This window comes from Aythya ferina (genome assembly GCF_964211825.1).
Source record: "Aythya ferina genome assembly, chromosome: 19".
NCBI classification, from domain to species: domain Eukaryota; kingdom Metazoa; phylum Chordata; class Aves; order Anseriformes; family Anatidae; genus Aythya; species Aythya ferina.
Window position 1 is genome coordinate 11299251 of NC_140309.1, and position 20656 is coordinate 11319906.

At 53.2% G+C, this 20656-nt stretch overlaps 2 protein-coding genes across 11 annotated transcripts in view; one reads left to right on the forward strand and one right to left on the reverse strand.

Annotated features, from left to right (window-relative positions):
- The window catches only part of AATF (apoptosis antagonizing transcription factor), a 48909-nt gene extending 46090 nt beyond the window's left edge, over positions 1-2819 (forward strand). Inside the window, exon 12 of the mRNA XM_084493573.1 lies at positions 1683-2819. Coding sequence (XP_084349699.1) covers positions 1683-1746 — 64 coding nt within the window. The 3' untranslated portion in view covers positions 1747-2819. The remainder of the gene's footprint in view (positions 1-1682) is intronic.
- Positions 2820-6658: 3839 nt separating this feature from the next.
- ACACA (acetyl-CoA carboxylase alpha) overlaps positions 6659-20656 on the reverse strand; it is a 125055-nt gene continuing 111057 nt past the window's right edge. For all 10 annotated transcript variants that reach the window (XM_084493481.1, XM_084493482.1, XM_084493483.1 and 7 more), the window contains 4 exons: positions 13984-14138; positions 13535-13705; positions 10150-10286; positions 6659-9195 (listed from right to left, as the gene is read on the reverse strand). In XM_084493481.1, coding sequence (XP_084349607.1) covers positions 9069-9195; positions 10150-10286; positions 13535-13705; positions 13984-14138 — 590 coding nt within the window. In that variant the 3' untranslated portion in view covers positions 6659-9068. The remainder of the gene's footprint in view (positions 9196-10149; positions 10287-13534; positions 13706-13983; positions 14139-20656) is intronic.

A 20656-nucleotide genomic window follows, 5' to 3' on the forward strand; every position in this document is an offset into this window, starting at 1 on the left:
GGACATCTCGGAGCTGAAGCCTCCACGGGACCGCACAGCAGCACGGGGCTGTCACACCTAAGCACGGTTTCTGGCAGCTCCAGAGGGTGGGGACATCGTTTGTCCTCAAGCCTTCGATTTGGGGCACTCGGTGCAATTCAGCTGCCACTTACAACGCCTGACCCCTACCACCTTCCTCTCCTGAGCTCAGAGCAGCTTTTCAAACATCAGCTCTGTTTTCTAGAAGGGGTTTGCTTTTGCTTTCGAGTTAAACTTGCCAAAATGGCCTGCACACCCTCGATTTAGCACAGAAACTCCAGTTACAGCTCCCTGCTCGGGGCTGAGCTCCGCACACAGAGCACAGAGCCACCCGTATCGGTAGGTGAGGAGCCCTCATCCCTCACCACATCCCTCACCACATCATTGTCTGAGGGTAGAGCTGCTGATTGGTTAATTAGGTTCGAAATGAAAATTAATTTAAGAGACGTGGCCCGGTGAATTAGGCTGGTTTTGCTGCTGGCCCTGGCACTTTGCTCCATGCCCCTGGGATCAGTGGCTGGCCTCCCACTGCTCCGTCCTTCACAGGGGGCTCTCTGCAGTGGAAGTGTCCGCAAGAAGCAGGCACTTTTCAAGCCAGTTGCCACCTCTCCTTGATTTCTGAAGGAGCCAGGCAGCAAAACAGCTCCCAGCTCGAGGCCAGTGAGCCCTGTTGTGATCTGAATTGAGGAGGCAGCCAAAACCACGGCATCTCTGGCAGGGCTGAGGTTCATCCTTCGAGGCCACGCCGCAATCCTTGCTGAGCAGAGGAGACGTCGCCCTGCTCTGCCTGTCCCAGGGGAGTGCTGGCAGCTCGGCCTCCTCTTGCAGCAGCTTTCCTGGGTGCTGGCCCTGACAAACCACAGAGCTGGGGCCCGCAGCGAGCGGATGGCTGGGCTTGTGGCCGCAATAACCCCGTGGTCGTTGCAGAGCTCAGGAGGGAAGAAATCCCCCCCGCAGCACTGCATGGCATCGCACAACGGGGCTGTGCCTGCAGACAGAGCCGCCGTAGGAAATCGTGCTCTCCTGGGGTCTGCCTTGATTTCCTGAAATGTGCGAGTTATAAAAACGCTCTCTCCTTTTCCCAGCTCTCTTCTCAGGTTACTTTGGTTTTAAATTAAAAATAAATAAATAACCCCAGCCCACTTTATTTTTTATTTTATTTTTTTTTTTTTTTAACTTGCTCCTGTTATCACAATTGCTGCATGTGTGATATTAATTGGACTCTTGTTGCTGGGTCATTTTCATTGTTTTTCAAGTACCGTCAAGTCCAAGAAAATGTATGAAAACTAAATTATAGTCCCACGAAGACTGTCTGATTGAATCCTCCTTATGGCTCTGCGGTCTCATACATCCTATTAAAATATTCAATCTTGTTTTCTTACTTGAAGAGCCTGTCTGTAAAGGGCAAACTTATAGAAGCCCTCATTCTCCAGAGATACGGTATCCAGCCACACTGAAATATTTACATATTTCTGTACCGCGTGTGATTGGGCTCAGGCAAGTTCTTCCCTTTGCTTGCATGTATTAATAACGATTGTTGAATGCATTTTTAATTATACGAGGCCTTTTCGTTTTAAGGAGCAGGTGGGTTTGGTGGCAGCCTCTTGCTTGCAGTTTGACCTTGGGAAGTAATTTTTCCCCCTCCTCCTCCCTCCTTTCCCCAGGACGGAGCTCTATCGGTCGCTGTTTGGAAAAATCACGCGTCCTGAAGAACCCGAGCAGAATTAGCAGAATTAGCACCCGGCCTTCGCATCAGGACCAAGCACACCTCCAGGCTCCGCACCCCCTGCCCCAAGAGCACCCGGAGCGGGGTGTCTCCAGCTGCTGGTTTGTTCCTAAAAACCTCACCGAGGGAACACCAAACATGGTCACTGCCGAACCACACTGGTTCAGAAAGAAGAGTGTGGGGCAGACGTTTGGCTTGGCTAAATGCCTCCCCCCCACCTTTAAAAGGAACTCTGCCTCCTCCCAAAGACGATCGGTTTTCCACTATTCCTTTTAAATTCCTGACCTTGATTTTGCAATCTGCTCGGCACAGGCAGCTTGTTCTGCCGGGGGGAGGGACACACTGCACAGCCCAGCAGGGCTCGCCAGCCCCTCCTGCAATCAGGTCACCCACGTTCGTATTAAATCCGCCGAGATTTTATTTTGGGGATTGGTGGGTTTTTTATTGAAGCGTTCAGTTCTGTTCGTTGGCTGCCTATCTGCAATGTGTGACTTTATTTTCACCGAGTCAAGAGGATTTAAATGTCATTTACATAATTAACGTGGCCTTAAAACAGAGAAAAGGTGCTCTCCTTGCAGACAGCCAGCGCTCCCCGTCCACACGCCAATTCCTGACCGAACGTGCTGCAGACGTGGACATGGGCTGACTCAGAGTGCAACATGGGGACACATCTGGGGATGTTTCTGCAATTAGAACATATTGGTGGATTTTTCAGTCCATCATTGATCCTGTACGCTTAATTATTTCTGCTGATCATGACTCTGAGCCCTCCTGTCCTCACCACCGCCGTGACACACTTTAGAAAGATGCCAGCACAAATGTAAAGCTGGCCAGAGGAGCTCGCTCACGTGGGGCTTTTTGTGGGGTTTTTATATCCAAAGGTCAGAAGCTGGAAATGAATCCCCGTAAGGGGAATTTATTAGCCTGCTGTGATCAATCTGCAATGGAGGTTATCTTGCGTAAATAATCTGTGCATATCTCTGTATAATGAGCTGGCCACTGCTGGTGACCACATGAACTCTACTGTCTTTGTTTGGTGTTTTCTGTGCTCTAATTAAAACGCTTTGTAAACTGATTGTCCACGTCTGATCCGTGCAGAAAAGGCACCGGCAGCTGCGGGTCCTCTTGGGCCCAGCAGCAGGGCGTTATTTACCCAGAGGCGTTGGTGTCACTGCCTCTCCCCAGGGCCCGGTGGTGACACAGGAAAGCCGCATGGCCTCGTGTCTGTGGGCATGTCACTGTGGTGCTGAGCTGCTGCCCTGGCTAAATTAATTTTTAAATTAAAATTTAACACCCCCCGTGGTGCCGGCCGGCCAGGGGAGCTCCCTCTGCTCCCAGCGCCTGCCTTTGCTCGAACCCAGGCCTGTGGCAATGTGCCTGTAGCCCTTTTTTTTTCCCCATTGAAACACTTTCTCGGTAGCTGCATTGTTGCTCTTCATTGCGTCCCTAGAGCTGTCTGCACACCTGAAATTAATTAATCACTTTTACACTTCTTCATTACAGATTTAAGTCTGCTTTCTACTCACCTGTTTCCCGTCAACAGCTGCCTGACCCCTTACGTGCTGGACGGAGCAGCGCCTGCCGCACCGGGGGAGAACCAACACCTGCAGGGACGTGGCTTGAGCAGTGCTCGCCGTGGGACTGTCTAAAAGCAGGAGCAAGGTGCACGTCTGTACGGCTGCAGTTTGGCTAAATGCCACCACCCTGCACGAAAAGTAGCCCGTGACCAACCCCACGCGGGGTGCTGCGAGAGGCGAGTGACCAGGAACAGAAACATTTCCTTTGGGAGGGGGGCGTTAAGCTGAGGGTTTTGTGACCTTTTCAAAAAAGCGCCATGCCGGAGTTAAACCCAGCTCCCCTCCTCTAAAAGGAGGCTCCGAGGGCGCTGTGTGGCCTCGTGCCTGTGCCCCCCAGTTTCAGGAAGCCCCCGGGGCTTTGCGCTGCTTTTCCCTTCCCCGCTGCCGGTCCTGGGCCCGGATCAATGGGGGCTGAGGAGGCGGCGGAGGCCGGGCTCCCCGCCCGGTAAATGTACCATTTTTCTTGGATTTAGAAAATAAGTGCAAGGTGAGTATTGACTTGGTGTGGCAAACATATGTATCACGGGTGGATAAATCTATGTTCACTTGCAGCGAGGCAGTAGCTGCAGCTCTCAGGGAAGCGCATTGATTTCTCCAGCCCCCATCTCCATCTCGCAGCTCCCTGCTCAAAATGTGCCAGGCAGCAGCTCACTGAGTGCCACCACTTGCTCCTTTCTGCTGCCCTTCCTATTTCGGGATGCCCCTGATGGCCTCACCTCCAGCAAAGAGCCCCACAGCAGCACAACTCCCCGTAGTTACTGCCGTGAGAGCCACCCAAAGGTGCAGGGAGCAGCAGATTTGGCTCAGCCTGTGCTGAGCAGTCCCACGCTCGTTAGTGAGCAAGGTCGTTTAGTTTCACACGAAGCCCATCATGGGGTTGGTGCTCCCAGCTGTTACCGTCCTCGGGGTGTGACCACCCCAAGGCCATTCCTGGAAGCATCCCCCCATCAATTCCCTGGCAGAAGGTGGAAAGCAGCCGGGCTGCGTGCGCCGCTTCCCCTTCCCAGCCTGGCACAACCCGCACACGGCTCCGTCTCCCCACCCGTTAACGGTACCTGCACTTATTTTCCGAGCAGCAGCAAAGCTGTGTGGTCGTCTAACATCATTAAAATCTCATGGTTTAATAACCGCAATTCTGAAAGGCATCAAGGGGAGTATATTGGCTGCTTCCAAAGTTTGTGTCGGTGGAATGGTTTCATGCTGCTCGCACTGTCAGAGCAAGCATTAAGGATGGTTAACAGAAAGCGCCGTGCCCCTACCCTACTTTGGGGTTTGCTGTGCTGGCAACTTGTCTGGCCTCTATTTGTGGCTTAGGCTTGGGGCGCTGACTGCACATTCTGCAGGCTGTAACGCCTTTCCAGTTTGACTTCTGTGTCCTTTAACGTTGTAGCACCAGGGCACTTCATATTTTTTTTTTTATTATTTTTTATTTTTGGAGAGCTGGATGTAATGTTAAAAGGGTAATACGAAACACTTTAAATGTGATAACTTCCCATTCGTATTGTTTGAAGAGATAAGAGTCAAAGCCCTGCTAAGCATGCTTTTGAATTCACTTATCAGTGTTTAAGCAGGCTTTTCTCCCTGCTCCCCCCCAACCTGGGCAGTGTGAGACGTGGGGAGAACCTGGGCCGGCAGCTCCAGCCTGCCAGGGCCCCGCTTCCCCGCTGACCTTGCCGCTAAAGCAGCGCAGGGCTTGGAGCAGCAGCGCCTTCTGCCCCCAGTAACCCCAGTAACCCCGGAACTGGGGCAGGTGCTGCTGGTCCTGATCACGCCTGATGGGACCTCGGGGCTGCAGCATGGACCAGAGCTTCGTGCGCTGGGTCGCGGGGGCGCAGAAGGCCGGGGTGCTCTCCGCCAAGTTTTCCTAAAGCTCAGTGCCACCATTTAACAGCAGACGAGACCTCCCCCCCCCAGCAGAATATTAATTCTATATTAATTCATGCTACATCTGCTAATTAGTACCTACACAAACAGGCATTACACCTTTGCAAAACATTGCACAGCAACGGGCTGTACGTGGGAATTGCGCGTGTGACCGGCGGGGGGACGGATGGAGGGGCTCTGTGACCCCCCCCACCTCCCCCAAACCCCACAACAGCAAAGAATTTCAACTTTCAGACAAACAACTTCATTTACAAGTGTGTCTCTAATTAGCTGCAGAATTAGTAAAGCAGAGTTTTCCCCCCATAGATCGGCCAAACCCCTGAGGGAGGCTGTGGAATAGAGAGAATCGCATTTCCAATTATTTTGTTGAATTGCTAATTTAGTTATTGTGCCTGGCGTAATTGTGATGGGTATTGGGTGTGCAATTCAATTTGTTTTAAATATTTGTGGGAAGGCTGATCAGTAATGGAGCTGACCTATTTCATGGCCCAAATTGAGAGAAGAGACTAAAACAAAAAACAGCTACAAAGCCACAGTTTGTCTCAGTTTTTATTTTGATGTCTCTCATCCCTCTTAAGACTGTTGATGCAACAAAAGGTTTACATTAAAAGATGATGGCACTTTGATCTTGGGCTTTTGAGAGCTTACAGCTTTGGTACTTTTCTTGGCATTTTAATATGTAGATATTTTAGGCTAAAGAGTTTTAAATGCATTTCTAGAGTTCACTAGGGTCCCCCCCATCCAAACCGTATGATGTTTGTTAAGGTGATTTATGCTTTTGCTCATCAGGACTCTGCTTTGAGAACAACGCTGGGGTTTTCCTGGCTAACATCGTCTGGTTTGACACACGTCACACCCCAAAACTAACCTTCACTGCAGGGAACTTGGGAAAGGAGCTGGTGCACTGCTCCGGGGTCAGCCGGGGACAGCCCTACAGCCCAGGTCCTGGCGGTGAAATTTCCACGGGGCTCCTGCTGAGCACGGCCCTGCCCCTGTGACACCCCCGGGAGAGGGCTCAGGGTTCTTCTGTGACACCCTCAGAGGCTCGCTGCCGCTGGGCTTTCCCTGCTTGCTTGTTTCAGCTGAACATTAAAGAGGAAAATAAAGCTGGGGAAGGGGCACGATGCTAACAGCTCGCCGGGGCAGCAGCTGCGGGCTGGGAGCCAGGCCCAGCGCGGGGCAGAGAGCGGAGCCCTCGGAGAGGAGCTGCTCCTCCCGCTGGCACCTGTGTTCTTATGTCCCAAAAGGTTTATTCCAAACACCTCCAGAGGGGTGACAACGGGAGGGAACAAGGGGCAACAGGGGCCTGCCGGGCAGTCTCATGAGGAGCTCGTGCAGGCAGGGGCACAGCCGAGACCACGCAGTGCCTCAGCTCCTTCCCTGAGGCAAAGCAGAGCTCCCCGGAGGTGCTCGGGATGAGGGGTGACAGACTTTTCACTCCTGGCAACAGAGAGAGATGTAATTCATTCTTTTTATTAAAAGAAATTGAGGTAAGTGAAATACTTCAGCACCAGCAAGAACTGTATGTACCGAGGGTGGTTTCCCCGCAGCGCCTGCCCCCCGCCCGGCTCGGTTCGGGCGCTGCCCCCGCCTGCAGCACCCACGGCATCCGCAGTGCTCCCACGGCCAGAGCCAGGCTTCAACTTCCAACCAGCTCCAATGCTAACTGCTGGCTGTTTTGTTTTTTTTGGAGCTACTTTACCCCAAAATTAAGTCGAGCCTGCCCCAGTGCCTGTAACGCTGAGCTAGAGGGGCTCTGCTCTTGCCCAGACTTTGGCAGCTGCAGCTCCCCCCAAGCACAGGAACCGAGCTGTGGGCACCAGGACATTTCCTGCTGACACCTGCAGGCACCACCACGAAGGAAACGCTGGGGACAGGAGAGGAGCCCAGCGGGCCATGCGCTGCGCTCGCCCACCCCGAGCAGTCCTGCCTGGCTGAGACATTCTCTGTCTGTCCTTTGTGTCCTGCTGCAGCCCAGAGTGGCCTAAGTAAAAGCATCTTTAGGGGCTTGTTCGGGGGGCTCTAGTGGAAAAAAAAAAAAAAGAGTCTTTGAAATCAAATTAGGGTTCTAAGCTATTAGGACGAGGCTAGTCCTTCGGATGACTCCAGGCACCGTGGGCCGTGGCGCTGTGCTCCCTGGGGAGGAGAGCAGCCGCCCACGGTGCCGCACCTTGGCTTTGTAAGAGCTCTCGCACCCCACACGCAGAAGGGGTGCGCTGCAGCTCGGAAGGAAAGAGCACAGGTGTGAGGCACTGGCATTGTAATTAACTCATAAAAACATCCCTTCTGATTCGTGCAATACTAAAAGCGGATTTGTAAAATCTGAAATACTTTTAAGACAATCATTGGTGTAAGCTCTCCAACATTACATTTTACAGACTTCCTGCGTACCTGATCTTTTATTATGGTCAGGAGGCCCCTGAAAATAAAAAAGTGTCGAGATTGGCAAAGGCCCCGGGGGCAGTCTCAGCAGGGAGCTGCCTCAGCCTGCGCTGCGGGCAGCCTGGCCCCTGCCCAGCGCTGACTGCGGACCCACTGCGGACCGTCCTGGCTGCACAGCGACCACTGGAGCAGGTGAACGTGCCAGCTGGTGCTAAAGAACGTGATGACCAAAAAGTAACTGCTTTTTAATATTTCTGTCTTGTGGGAACCATCTGGGTCCCTTCCCCAGCTGCCCATGAGGGTGACCCAGGTGGTGGGGGCGGCGCTCAAGCCAGCTCTGGGGCAGGGAGGGGCACAGGAGAAAAGCTGCTCAGGTGCCTTAAACCCAATTTTGCAGTTCTAACCCCATCTGTGTGTTCGACTCTGTCCCTTCCACTCCCTTACGTATCTGCTTTTAGCTTTGGCTGCCTACTCACATGAAAGGAATTAGCACTTAGAGGATGTGTATGCAGAAGTGGGGCTGCCCCATGTGTGTTACCCCTCACAATGAGTAGGGAAGGCAGAGCAGAAACGGCTGAACAGCTGCATTTTGGTCTCATCTTTTATCTCCTCCTAGAAGGGCTTCTCACACGCCTCAGTGACCCATTCTAAGGGAACTGGGCACAAAGGCAAAGGGTTGGAGCCTGTGAAGCCCTGCCCTGCCGCTCCCCCTGGTAGGGAGCAGCCCCGGGAAGCCCGGGAGCCTCCCCGGCTGCTGGGGCACGGGCACGGCGCTGGCTGTAAATGCTGATCTTCTTCTGCTACCGAGTAACAAGACAGACATCTGGAATAAAAATCGCACTGGCTGACAGAGACAAGAGGGCTGACACGGTGGCGGACGCCACTCGCCCACACGACCCCACACAGGAGGATTTCCCAGCTGCAGGGACAAGGGGGGGCTCCCACCCGCTCCCCAGGGTCCTGCCCGGCCTCGGCCCGCAGCGGACGCCCCCGCAGGGTGTCAGGGCTGTAACGTTGGCACGTGGCAGCACCGCGCGGCCGCTGTGGGGCCGGGCGTGGGGAGAGGAGCGGGCAGGGGCGCAGGGGCGGACTCAGCCCCCGCTGGGCTATGCCAAGACCTCACGGTACCAGCGTACCCGTCATTGCCTGGCTGTGGTTTTGTCGAACAGCTAACCGATGCGTTGGTCCAGTCACGCTTTGTTAAATAAATAAGGTACAGTTAGACAGCTGTAACTCAATTCCGCAGGCGCTTGTGTTTATACATTTTCCTCGTGTCTGTGGCCAAAGAACACACTTCCTCTGGTCAGTCTGATTTGAAAAAATAAAAATGTCACTCTTCCAGCATTTCCCTGAGCCTCCCCGTCTCGGTACAGTGGTCGCAGTCGAGCAGACAAAGGGCAATTCTGAGCTTTTTTTTTTTTTCTTTTTTTTTTTTTTCCTCCACTGTACCGGGCAGGGGGGAGTACGGGAAATCGATGCTCTTACGTTGAAGAAGGCGAGTCCATTGTGGAGAGGATCCGCACGATCTCCGCTCGCTGGGTGGGTGATATATGCTGGGTCATGTGCACGATCGAATCCATGGCAACCTCCGGATTGGCCTGGACCAGGCTGGAAAGAGGCGAGAGTTAAGTGACGGCAGCCCCGGCCCTCGCACCGGAGCGCGTCCGACAGCTCCCCGTCAGGGAGGACTGAAATATGGGGTCTTTAAGAGAGAGCGGCCGCGGCAGCAGGCACTTGTGTTAACTGACTGCGAGCCGTGCGGGCTCCGAGGGCCTTCGCGCCGATCAATGGTGGCAGAGCTCAGACGTGCGGAGGCTGAAATCCCCACGGGGCTGGGCCGGGCCCACCCAGGGCAGCAGGGGAGGTGTGGGGAGGGCAGGAGCGAGCCCTGGTGCCACTGGTCTCACAGTGTTTGGCTCACGAGGCTGAACGGGTTCTGCAGGATGTCTGCAAACACCAACAGTACCTGGGACAGGCAGGAGGGTTGGGTTGTCTGCCGATGTGTTAGTATCAGGGGGTTTATTTGCTGTAGTTCTGAGCAATAATCAAAAGGAACCGGGCATTTTATGACACTGAGCGCAGAAGCAGCTAGCTGGTCTGCAAAGACTAGGGCTGGAAGAAATAAAGGGATGAAAACTGAGGGTTCTCTGGCCGTGTGTGGTCAACACCCCACTGACGGCAGGAGCACAGCTCAGAGATTTGCTCTCTCCTTGCTTCACACAGCATGCGCTCCTCCAAAATACGTGACCTCCTACCAACTAATAATTTTCCATTATCTGTCTCAAATGGAGAAAGACACATTAGCAATGGAATTTCTGTGCCCTGGATCTTCACGGCTCTCATTTTAGGGAAGGGCAGAGCATGGCCAGGGAGGTTTGGATGCTGCTGGAGAAGAGCCCCGCTCTGGTGTCTTTTTGTTCATTTGCTCTGCTCATTTTGCTCAAGGCACCCCCCCTCACAGGAGCTCTCCGGACCAGGCAGAGTCCACAAGATGCAGATTTTGGACAATTCCCTATTTCTCATTAGCTCCCGCAGCGGTGCCGGGCCGCGCGGATGGCTTACCTCCGGATCTGCTTGAGGATGTAGTCCCTGGAGATGTACTTGATGTTTTCATCCACAACGGAGCGAACGCCTTCCTCTTCTGTTAGCTGCTTTTCCAGCCACTCCACCAGGTCCTTGTTGCTGTCCCACAGGTAGGCCTGTGAGCAAACCACAAGTGTCACCGCGGGTCCCAGCACCCGCCCCAAGTCCCATGGGCCCACCGCTGACTGCAGGCACCCGCTCCCCATGTGCCGCTCCTGGAAGTTAACCCAATTACTGGCAGCCTTGGGGCAGCCCTCGGTGGTTTTTCCACTGTGCTTGGCTTTTATAAACACAACCAACAACTAGCAGGTCACAAGACGATTCATTTCTTCCACATCTCCTCCTGTAGGTGTGGTTACACATGAGCCACGGAGGCAGCACAGCTTCCAGGGGCTACCACTGAGCCGCGAGGGATGCCCCTGAGCTGCCCCTGCCAAGAAGCCAGATCCCAAAAGGCCACAGCCCCATGGGGAGGGCAGGGCGGGCCGGGGGCACAGCTGAGCGGGGCTTCTGGTGCTGAGCCCTCCCAGGACCCACGTCCCTGCTGCTGGGAGGCTGAGGCGGTGTCGGCGCACGGCAGGACCCAGCCCGGACACCCACGGCCCTTCCTGAAGGAGGTCGCTGTGTCCGCAGCCCCGAGAGGCCTTGGCAACAAAACCCATTTTTAATTTTGCAAGATCATTTCACCTGGTATTTGCTAGGTAGCTGACTACATAATAATTCAGGAGTGTGTTAGATGCCTAATAGCCTTCTCGCTCCTCTCTTCTCCTCTCATTTTCTTTACAAATCATTTAAGAATCGTTTTGTTAATGGTTTCCGGAAAAGCAAGTACCACCATTAGCACTCATTCATATTTATGTCATTTTATTTGGGTAATTAAACACAAAGCTCGTCATTTAAAGGTGCACTATCCTTCTCTGTTATCACTAACGAAGTCAAAGTCAGAATGACAATGAGCTCGGGGCGGTAATTCAGGAGGTGGCTCTGGGCCTGGCTGAGCCGCCCCGCACCGCGCTCGGTCCTGCCGAGGTGGGGGCACGCGATGGACGTCTGCACCCAGAGCTGAAGGCTCAGCACACGAGGCCAGGGTACCAGTGTAGTCCTGGGGCACCCTTGGGGCGGCAGCAGCAAGCCAGCAAAACGCTTTCACTGCAGGAAATCCCGCGGCCATCCCGCCTGGCACCCCACAGCCGATTTCCCTCGGCCTTGCCAATACCGGAGAGGAGCACAAAGACGGCACTGGCACTAACGACCCGTTGTTTAATTATCACCCCCTCACTGCTGACCTTTCATCCGTGTACTTAATTACCAGTTCCCAAAGTCGAGGAACTTTTTTCCCCTCTTTCCTAGGACTCTCACAAGAAATGCTCGCCCCGTGCTGACAAAGCTGCTGCTCTACCCGCGGGGAGCTGCTGTGCCGTGGCGAGGGCCCTTCGCGCACACCCAGCACGGGTCCTGCCCGACGTGCTGCAGAGGTGCCGGCTGAAGCAGAGGCCGAGCCCGGTGCTCGCAGCGATGCAGCAGCAGCAGCAGCAGCAGCAGCCTTGTGGCCCGGCAGGGAGATGCCGCGGTCCCGCAGGCTGCCCCCCGTGGGCAGGGTGCGTCCCTTTCAGCAGGAAGATGCTACAGGGGTACCAGACTGCGGCCCAGCGCTCCCACCAGGTGTTTTGGCTTTTTTTTTCCTTACAAATTATGTGTACGACTGTCTTAAAGCAGTGATGTCATGTCAGGCTCGAGATTTTGCTTATTTCATTGTTTTTTTCTTATTATTATTTTAAACTCGTTAGTTTTTCCTCCTTGCTTCTGCCCCCAGACATGCCAGCAATGCTCCCTGCATACAAAGTAGGGCACTTAGGAAGATTTCAGGGAAGGGAAAAAAAAAACACCAAGAAGCTGCCTTACGGTTGCAGACCTGCGTAAAGCTAGATTTACCCAAGAATCCCAAAGCTTTTACTTTAGGAGAATATTTAATACTCTTATTAATCATTTTTAATCCGTTTGCTTTTAATTAAGAAACAGCATGATGCTTTCCTATCAACATATGCCAGGGAGCAGATTAATTGTGGCTTAAGATAACTCTCCTTGATTGGTGTAATGTATTAGCTAACGAGATGCCCGCTTTTAAAGACGCTCAGACACTACCTTGGAAAGCCTGCTGCCCTCCAGAGAGCACTTCCCCCCCTTTTCTGGAACCCCTGAGTGTTTGTGACTTTAAAAATAAAATAAAATAAAATGAAAGAAAGAACTCAGATTGGAGGATTGTGACAAAAACAACCTAAGAGCCACGACAGAGATTGCTCTTCAGAGATTGCCAGCTTCAGAGTTGGAGCACAATTAAAAAAGAAATCCTGCACACAACCATCAGATGAGGACGGTGCCGAGGCAACCCCAAACCCCCCCAAACCTCAGCAGTTACATCTGGCAGCGAATCTGTACCCCTGCCTTTGATGGCACACGGCTCCACGTGGCCTTAAAGCCCTGCGCAGCCCGGGGGACACAGGGGCTCCTGTGGGCTGGGACGTGGGGACGGGCACCGACTGCCGGGCATGTGCGAGCTGAGTTCAGGGCCCAGGGAAAGGGGAGGAAGGGGAGGGCAGCCCCGAGGAAGGGGGACAGCGGGGACACAGCCCGCTCAGCAAGCAGCAGGACAGGACGGCTCCGTGGTTTGGCTCCTTGCTGCTGCCCCCAGACCTGACCGAAATGCCCCCTGCAGGCACGGAACATCTGCCCGGCAGAACTGCAGCACAGGAACCCCTCCTCCCTTCAGCATCAGTGGGTAGCGCAGGATTTAGGATATTATTCAGTATAAAAGAATGATTAAAAAATAGCAACAATCCTGCTTTCACATCACGGAGGATTGGAGGGACACAGGGACTGGTCCCCACAGCTGGGGGAGCTCCTTCCCCCCGCCTCTGCGAGCGCTCGCAGCTCCGCAGTGGTATTTCAGGCACGCAGACACAGGGGGCTGGAGACGTTCAGGGGGGGTGCACAGCGTGTCCTGGGGCTGCTGGGACTCCTGCTGCCAGTTCTGCCAGGCAGCAGCACCTCTGCGCAGCCTCCTTCCTAGGGCCTCCTTCCTGGCTTTGCTGAGACAGCTGCTTGTCTTTTCAGGATGCTCAGGTTTTCACACCAGTGGTGCTTGTGAAAAACCAACTGAACTGAGCGTGTTGCTTTTCTGGCCTGATATGAAGTGTTCCCATACAGCAGCTCGTGACTGGGAACATTCTCCAGGTTCTCTTTTATCACCTAAAATGTTTTTGGACATTGCATTTAAAAACCAGAAGTCCAACTCCACCTGGGAGCACTTCACTGAACTCACACCCAAGGAAGGCTGCTGCCGTGGTGAAGCTGTGTTTTCTCTTACCTTTACAGTCCCTTCGACTTCCACAAACCAGCGTCTCAGCATAGCCTGGATCTGCCCATCGGTCAGCTCAGGGTTGGCAGCGTGGATCTTCTTTTTGACCACGTCCTCCAGAAGAAGACGTCTCAGCCTCCAGTAGAAGAAGGTACGGGAAGTTTTCCAGTCTAGAATGTCCTGCCCCAGACACAGGTGGAGAAGGAGAAATGAGCGAGGGACATTTACATGGAGAAATACAGATGCCTTGCTCCCCACAGGAGGGAAAGGTGTGCGCTCAGGACAGGTTCAGTTATGTCACTCGCACAGGAGGAATATACAAGGAATATGCAGCCCCGGTGTCTGAGTCAGCTCACTGGGGCCGAGGTTTGTTTGCAGCCCCACGGGACACCCAGACCCTTTGAGCCTGCCTCCCCCAGCAGCTTGCCCTGACCCGGGGCGAGCTCCGTGGCACTCACAGTGATGGCCCCCTTCTCCTGCATCCGGCCGGGTGTGTCGTGCAAGTCGGCAAACTGCATGGCCACCTGGTGGTAAATGGGGATCAGGAACTCCTCCCGCTCCTTCAGCTTCGTCTCCAGCTCTTTTCGGTCGGCAGGGCTCAGCTCAGGGGTACCTGCAACAGGCACAGCCACATGTCAGGAACCTTCAGCAGGTCAGAGCCAGGGCTGTACGAACAGCTGCTGCCAGTCCAGAGGGAGAAGGGAGGTTTCTCAAGCCAAACCCAGGCTGCTCTGGCCATGACGAGCGCCAGCCCATCGGCTGGAAGCCGTGCCAAGCAGCCTCAAGTTAAACCCAAGTGCTCCAGCCCAGCTCCCCTGCCAGCAACGTTCAGGCAAGAGCTCCAAAGGAAAGCTCCATGGAAACTCACTCCATTTAAATGCCAATGAGTTGAGCCATCAATTAAGTGACAGATTTGCTGGACTCATTCCTAAAAATGAATGATGTCCCACACACTGCTCGTTTGAGCACGGACACGGTGAAGCCACGCACACAGCGGAGCGCTGCCCAGCAGGCTGCTCACTGCCCAGCCCACAAACACAGCAGGACCTCGTGTCCTCCCCGAGCTCCTCTTCCATGTCAGAGGAGATGGGAACAGCAGGCAGACACACAGACAGACACACAGACAGACACATGGACACACAGACACCAACACACTCCCAAGCCCCAGCCCAGCCGCACACCGCTGCTTCCAGGCCAAGCAATGCTTTTGCGAACCTACCAATACAAATGTTGCCTCACCTTTCAGGTGCTAGTAAGAAGGTTTTAATTAAGAGCAGCTACTCTTACAGCCTTCAGAATAAAGAATTATTGGTATTTATCCCCGTTAAAGCCACGAGTTCCTACATCCCCCCGCTCCAAGCCAGCACCGCTCGTGTGTTGTGGCCTCTCCGCCACGCGCACGGTGTACAGGCAAAGCAGCCAGGCCCAGTAATGATTTAGGTGAGATTAACAAATATGTCAATGTCTATTTTCTGCTTAATTTAAAAGCAGCGTCTATAAAGATTTTTGACTTCTGAACCCTGTTCTCCTGAAAGAAAGAAGGTAACAATGAGGAGGGGGGATAAAGAGTGATTATCCCATCATCGATCGTTTGTCAGGAGCATTTCTTATTCACTGGACTATTGTAAAAAGCTAAGCTCTCGATCAATCCTGTAAGCCCCCTGTACAATTAAATATCTTGGAATGGTTTTCTTTCTTTTCTAGTCAGATCTTGAGGCCTCAGGGTTTTTCAGAAAGCTCGGGCTTTATTTATTTATTTCTGGGGAAAAGAAGTCTCCTTCCACAAATCTTACCCTGGCAAGATGAGGGCAGTTAAAATATGGGATTCCTTTGCTCTAAAGGTACCGGACAGTTAATGAAACTGTTAAAGTTTAAATCATAGGAACATTATAGACCTCCGGGTATGGATCGGCCGCCGGTCGATAGGGAGACAAAGGGAGCAGCGCGCTGCAGCGACCACCGCGCAGCGCAGACGCGGGCTCCGGCACGCGGGTGGGGCCAGCAGGTGAGACGTGACGGCAATCCAAAGCAAGGAAGGACACGTGTGACCTTCCGAACTTGGCAGGCAACGCAGGACGCTTCTAAGACGGCTCCCTGAGTGCCATAAAATATCCCATGTGTCTGGGGTTGCGCTTTGCGCTGCAGTCGCCAGGTTGCCGGCAGGGCGCCGGGCGGATCGCAGCCACCGGCATGGGCAGAAGGGGGCAGGGAACGGCCTCGTCCTGAGCACCTGCAAAGCCCAACCTCCACGGGGAGCACACCAAGACCTCTTCATTCTACTGTGTCTTTTCGAGCCCCTTCTGAGGTCTGAGGAGCCAAGGCCAGGACCCTGCTGGGAAAAGGGGCCGTGCCGAAATGCCCTTCACCCTCCACAAGCTCCTCATGAGCAACAGGCACGGGATCCGTCCTTGCTGATGCCCTCTGCTCAAACACAGCTGGGCAAACCAACAAAACCCGGTGCAAACCCACCTGGTATGGATTATTTAACCTCAAACTTTCCCCAGCTGCCAGCCTCTGCTGTCTGCCAGGCGTGACACCGAGGTGTCCCCGTCCCCAGCCGGTGCGATCCAACCTCCCGGCTCCCAAACATTTTCCTCCCGCTCCTGCAGCCCGTGACTGTCCCCAGTCAATTTATGCTCCTCTCCCAAAGTTAAGGGCAAGCATCGCGGCAGAGAAAGCACCACCTAAACTATTTTGATTTGTGCCCCATTAATCCAAAAACCTCATCGGGGTAACCGCCCTCCTGCCCGCCCCGCGCACGGCGGCGGCTGCAGCGCTGCGAGGGGCTTTAATAAAGTCCCTGCCAGAGGGAAATGGCTCAGCAGCCCCATGAATCACGGCTTCCCATAACATTTAGTAGCAAAGTGCTTTTTTAAATATGACCAGTTTAACAGGTTAGACAAAATGACTTCAAGAAATGTTATTGTAGGTTCCCTCTGATTGCGGAAAGCCAGGCGGCTTCTGAATCAATTTGATGGTTTATGGTTTCGAAGCCGTTAGAAGGTGGGATTTTCTCCCTCACCCTCGGCACGCAGCCTCAGCATGGCAAAGCATTTACTCGGCCCTTTTCCTGCCTCTTCCTCGAACACACCCTTGAGGATCTGGGCCCAGCACTGAGCTCCCTGACCCGGCCGATCCGCAGCGGTCCTCACGCCGAGAGCCGGGCAATATAAACGCCACTGGCTCTGCAGCCTACAAAGGGGCATTAACAGTGACTGGTTAGTGCAGGGGTACAAATATCACTGGCATCTCACCTTCCTTCCCTCCGCCCTTAACACAGCTCCTGCTGACAAAATCAGCGAAGGCAGCAGGAAGGTGCTGGCCCCAGGGTGCCCGGCCAGCACGGCTCCCAGCCGGGCAGCGCTCGAGGGGAGAGGGAAGGTCACCGAGAGCCACTCACGTCCCAGAGAGACAGGCATTTTTGGATTGTGGCTTGTTTCTTTAAATGAGGCTGCTTGTAATTGCTTCACTAAATATTCAGGAGGATTTATGTTACGGAGGTGCACTAGGAAAGAGCAGTGAAGGTCACACACGCTCGTGGCACGGGCTTGAAATATCCTCGTTGAGCTGCACCGTGCGATGTTCTGCCATGGTCCCTCCCAGCCCTTTGCTCCTAAAGCCTTTAATTAGCGACAGAGCAAAGGGTCAAAGTGTGGCAGCTAAGTAATTCCCAAAAATTTGTATTTTGGGAGAATCATCGCCAAGCCTCCTGGGAGGACGCTGAAGATGCCAATTGTCATGGAGGAGCTGGCAGAGATCAGCGCTTGCTCTTCTAGACTCACGACTGTGAATTAACAACAATTTAAATGCAGCAGCACTTGCACACAGAAGCAGTTCCTGAAAATCAGCATCGCCTAAAAGACAAAAAGTTCCAGCCGTGCTGACTGCATTCGTCCAGGGCTCCATGAGAGATGGCACCGCAGCAGCAGCATTTTTCTTAGTCGCTGCTCAAGAAAACAAGCAGCGCTTTGATTAATTGCAACACCGAGCCAGCAACCCACCCCTCAGAAAATAATTACTGGACTTTTGAACTGTAATCTACCTTGCCGAGCTAAAGCTGGGAGCCAAACGGGCCACGGGATGGAAGCTCTCAGCCCCTTGGGAAACGGGGCTGAGCCCAGGGCACCGACAGCCACGTCCTCGCCGTGCAGGCTCACCTCTGGTCCTGTGCCCTCGCGGGGAAGGTGAGGGCTGCCTGCAGCACTGGTGTTTGTGCAGGAAAACTGGGAGAGCTGCTGCTGGCGTGGAGCTGCGTGCTCCCTCCACACGCCCCGTACAACGCAGCCGGGTGCTCACCAAAGGGGCATTTCAAATAAAATTATTGCTGTGTGCTAGCACACGGCCAGCCTTCTCCTGGCGTCAGCTGCAGGGGATGTGCACACTGGCATCCCGTCGGCCAGGTGAACAAATAATTCCCTTTTACCACGCTAAATACCTGACAGGAGAAGTGTGGTGATGTGCTATCCAGCCCTGCTCTGCCTGGGTCCATTTTTCCATTCCTTTTATTCCTCTTCCACCACACAACTGCTCCGTTACACACCCGCCATCTGCACGGCAAACTGAACTCCTGTTCCACTCCTACCTGCTTGGCTCTACTTGTAACAAATAAGCAAAATAAAGCCAAATCTCCATTTCTCAACGACGGCCTGCAGCTCGCGTGGTCCCCGTGGATCGCCGCTCACCTCCTCGGCGCGGTGGGCAGGACGGGGCCATCCTCTCCCCCTGCCTTTTGCTCGGCATGGCTCGCTGTGCCGTCCTCGCCCGGCTCTGAGTGACATTTTAATAAAACACGGGGCTAATAAACATTTCGGCGCTCGTGCCAGGGAATTGATAATGAACAGATTTATGTCAAATGATTCAATATCTGCCAGCCTTCCCTGCTCTCCCACTCCCCCGCTGGAGTCGGAAGCCAGTGGCTGAGGACGCCTCGAATGAGCGCTCGCCGCTTCCCCACCCCTCCGCACCAGGCACATGCTGGCGAGCGGCCCCCTCTTCCCCACGATTCAGCAGCTCCGGGGAGGGATGACAGCCACTCAGGGGTTAAAGAGAGGCAGTGAACCCCCAGCTAATGAGTAAGAATTCAGCAGGCAGTGTAAGATAAATGGAGCTTTCTCTGCTTCTGCTGGAGTCAGCATGAACTGCGGCCCTGCGGCTTGTTTGTGGCAAATGGAGTGCGCGAAATATCAAAGGGCAGTGATCCAGAAGAAGACCGACTTTGACAAATTTTAAATTGGCCAGAAAGAAAACCAGCAAAAAAAAAAAAAAAAAAAAAAAAATTATGCAATTCACTGTGTCCTGCAATCTTGGCTTTGCTGCTATGGTACGGAATTAGTGGCAAAACAACAGCAATGATCGCCCGATGTTGGGAGCAATTACGAGCCATCTAAGTGAGATGCTTATCAGTGACTGAAGCTTTTAGAGCTCTCTGTATGTACAGTTGTAAGTGACTTGCTCTTGTGTTGCAGTCATTTTAATTAAAGTGTATGGAGTTTGCTGGGAGTAATTACTCTGTAGAGGAGGAGAGGAAAAAAGCCTTGAACAGGCTCCTGCCTCCTTACCTCGCCCGGCTTTGCATTTTTGAGACTCCTGGCACAAAACTGTTTCCCTTCCTTCTCCCCATCCTTGTTTTTTGTGGTCCCTCACGGTGTGGCTGGAGGCAGGTTTCTCCTGCCCCCCAGGACATCACTCCTCAGCAGCAGCTCCTCTGCGTGGTGCCGAGGTCCAGGAGGACACCCCAGGAGGTGGAGAGGGGACACCTGACGTGGAGGAGTTGGGTGACAGCCCCAGACCCGGCAGGGAAGTGCCCAGCAGCACGCCCACCGGGACCTGCACCATGCTCTGGTGCCGCCGCACCGTCTGTTTGCTTCCCAACAGCCTCTGCCAAGTGGGCCAAAAGTGAGTTTTTGGGAAAACAACTTCCTTGCTACAACTACAAGCATTACAATGTTTTTTTTCCATTCCAGCAGACAGACACGGGAAGAACACCACAGCCACCTGGGGACTTGTGCCTCCTCTCCCCAGCACCGTAACGCGTAACCCACTCGGATAAAACCACTGCCCCGTGCTGCTCTGCAAAACCCCAACAGCTGCCGGCCTGCTTCTCGCCCAGAAAGCCATCAGCACGGTGAGGGAAAACAAAGAGATTTATAAAATACTACCAAAAAGAGGAAAAACGTCTTTGATGCTATCAAAGACATCAGGAAGAACCTGGCTTTCAGCAGCACGCTGCTCCTCGCCACTCCAAGCACCCTTCACAATTACCATTCTCCTCCCAAGGCATATCAGAATGCTTGTTTTGTGTCTAAATTGTTGCACTGCCATAAATTAAAAAAAAGCCAAATAATAAAATGTAACTGCAGCAATAGAGACGATTTATCAGTCATTTGCAGAACACTTTTCCTCCTGAAGGATCCCAAAAGGCTTTATAAATTCAAACCATACCCACATAGCGTGCTTCCTCCACCACTAAAATGTAGTCAATTTTGGAAGTAAAAAGAGGCTCTGTAAGATGATACTCTTATAGTAAGAGCTAGTAAAGAACTATTTAAAGAGCCTATTCCCTTGGGAGAGTACACATCTGATATTAAGTGCGTTTTGCTGAACGCTCTGTATTTGGGCTGTTGGGTCCATACCGGGTGTTGGGATTGCTCGGAATGAAAGGCACAGCAATAACACAACACACGCAGCGACACGCTGGCTGCTGAGCACTGCAATTCACCCCCTGTTTTACTGACGAGGTGAAGAATATTTGTATTTCTTTTCCCGAGACTGAAAAGCAGCACAGTATTACCCAGAGCTACCTCAGACACACGGTGACAGTCCAGCAGCCCAAAAATGTCTTTGGCCAAATTCTTAAATGCGCCAAATGATGCCAGCAAGAGGGTTTGGCCAAAAATTCCTGAGATGGAAACTAGAGCCAAGCAACTGTACTACGCGTCTGTTGTAAGACCCAATCAATTAAAAAAATAAAATAAAATTCAGTTGACAAAGACACTCTGTAATTGCACACGCCCTGGGTATGCTATACGCACACAAACCCCCTCTCTCTCTCACGTCCATCCATGCAGCTTGTCTCATCTGGTTTTCTGCCCAAGTTAGATGACAGTAAATAAAAATTATCATGAATTTGAT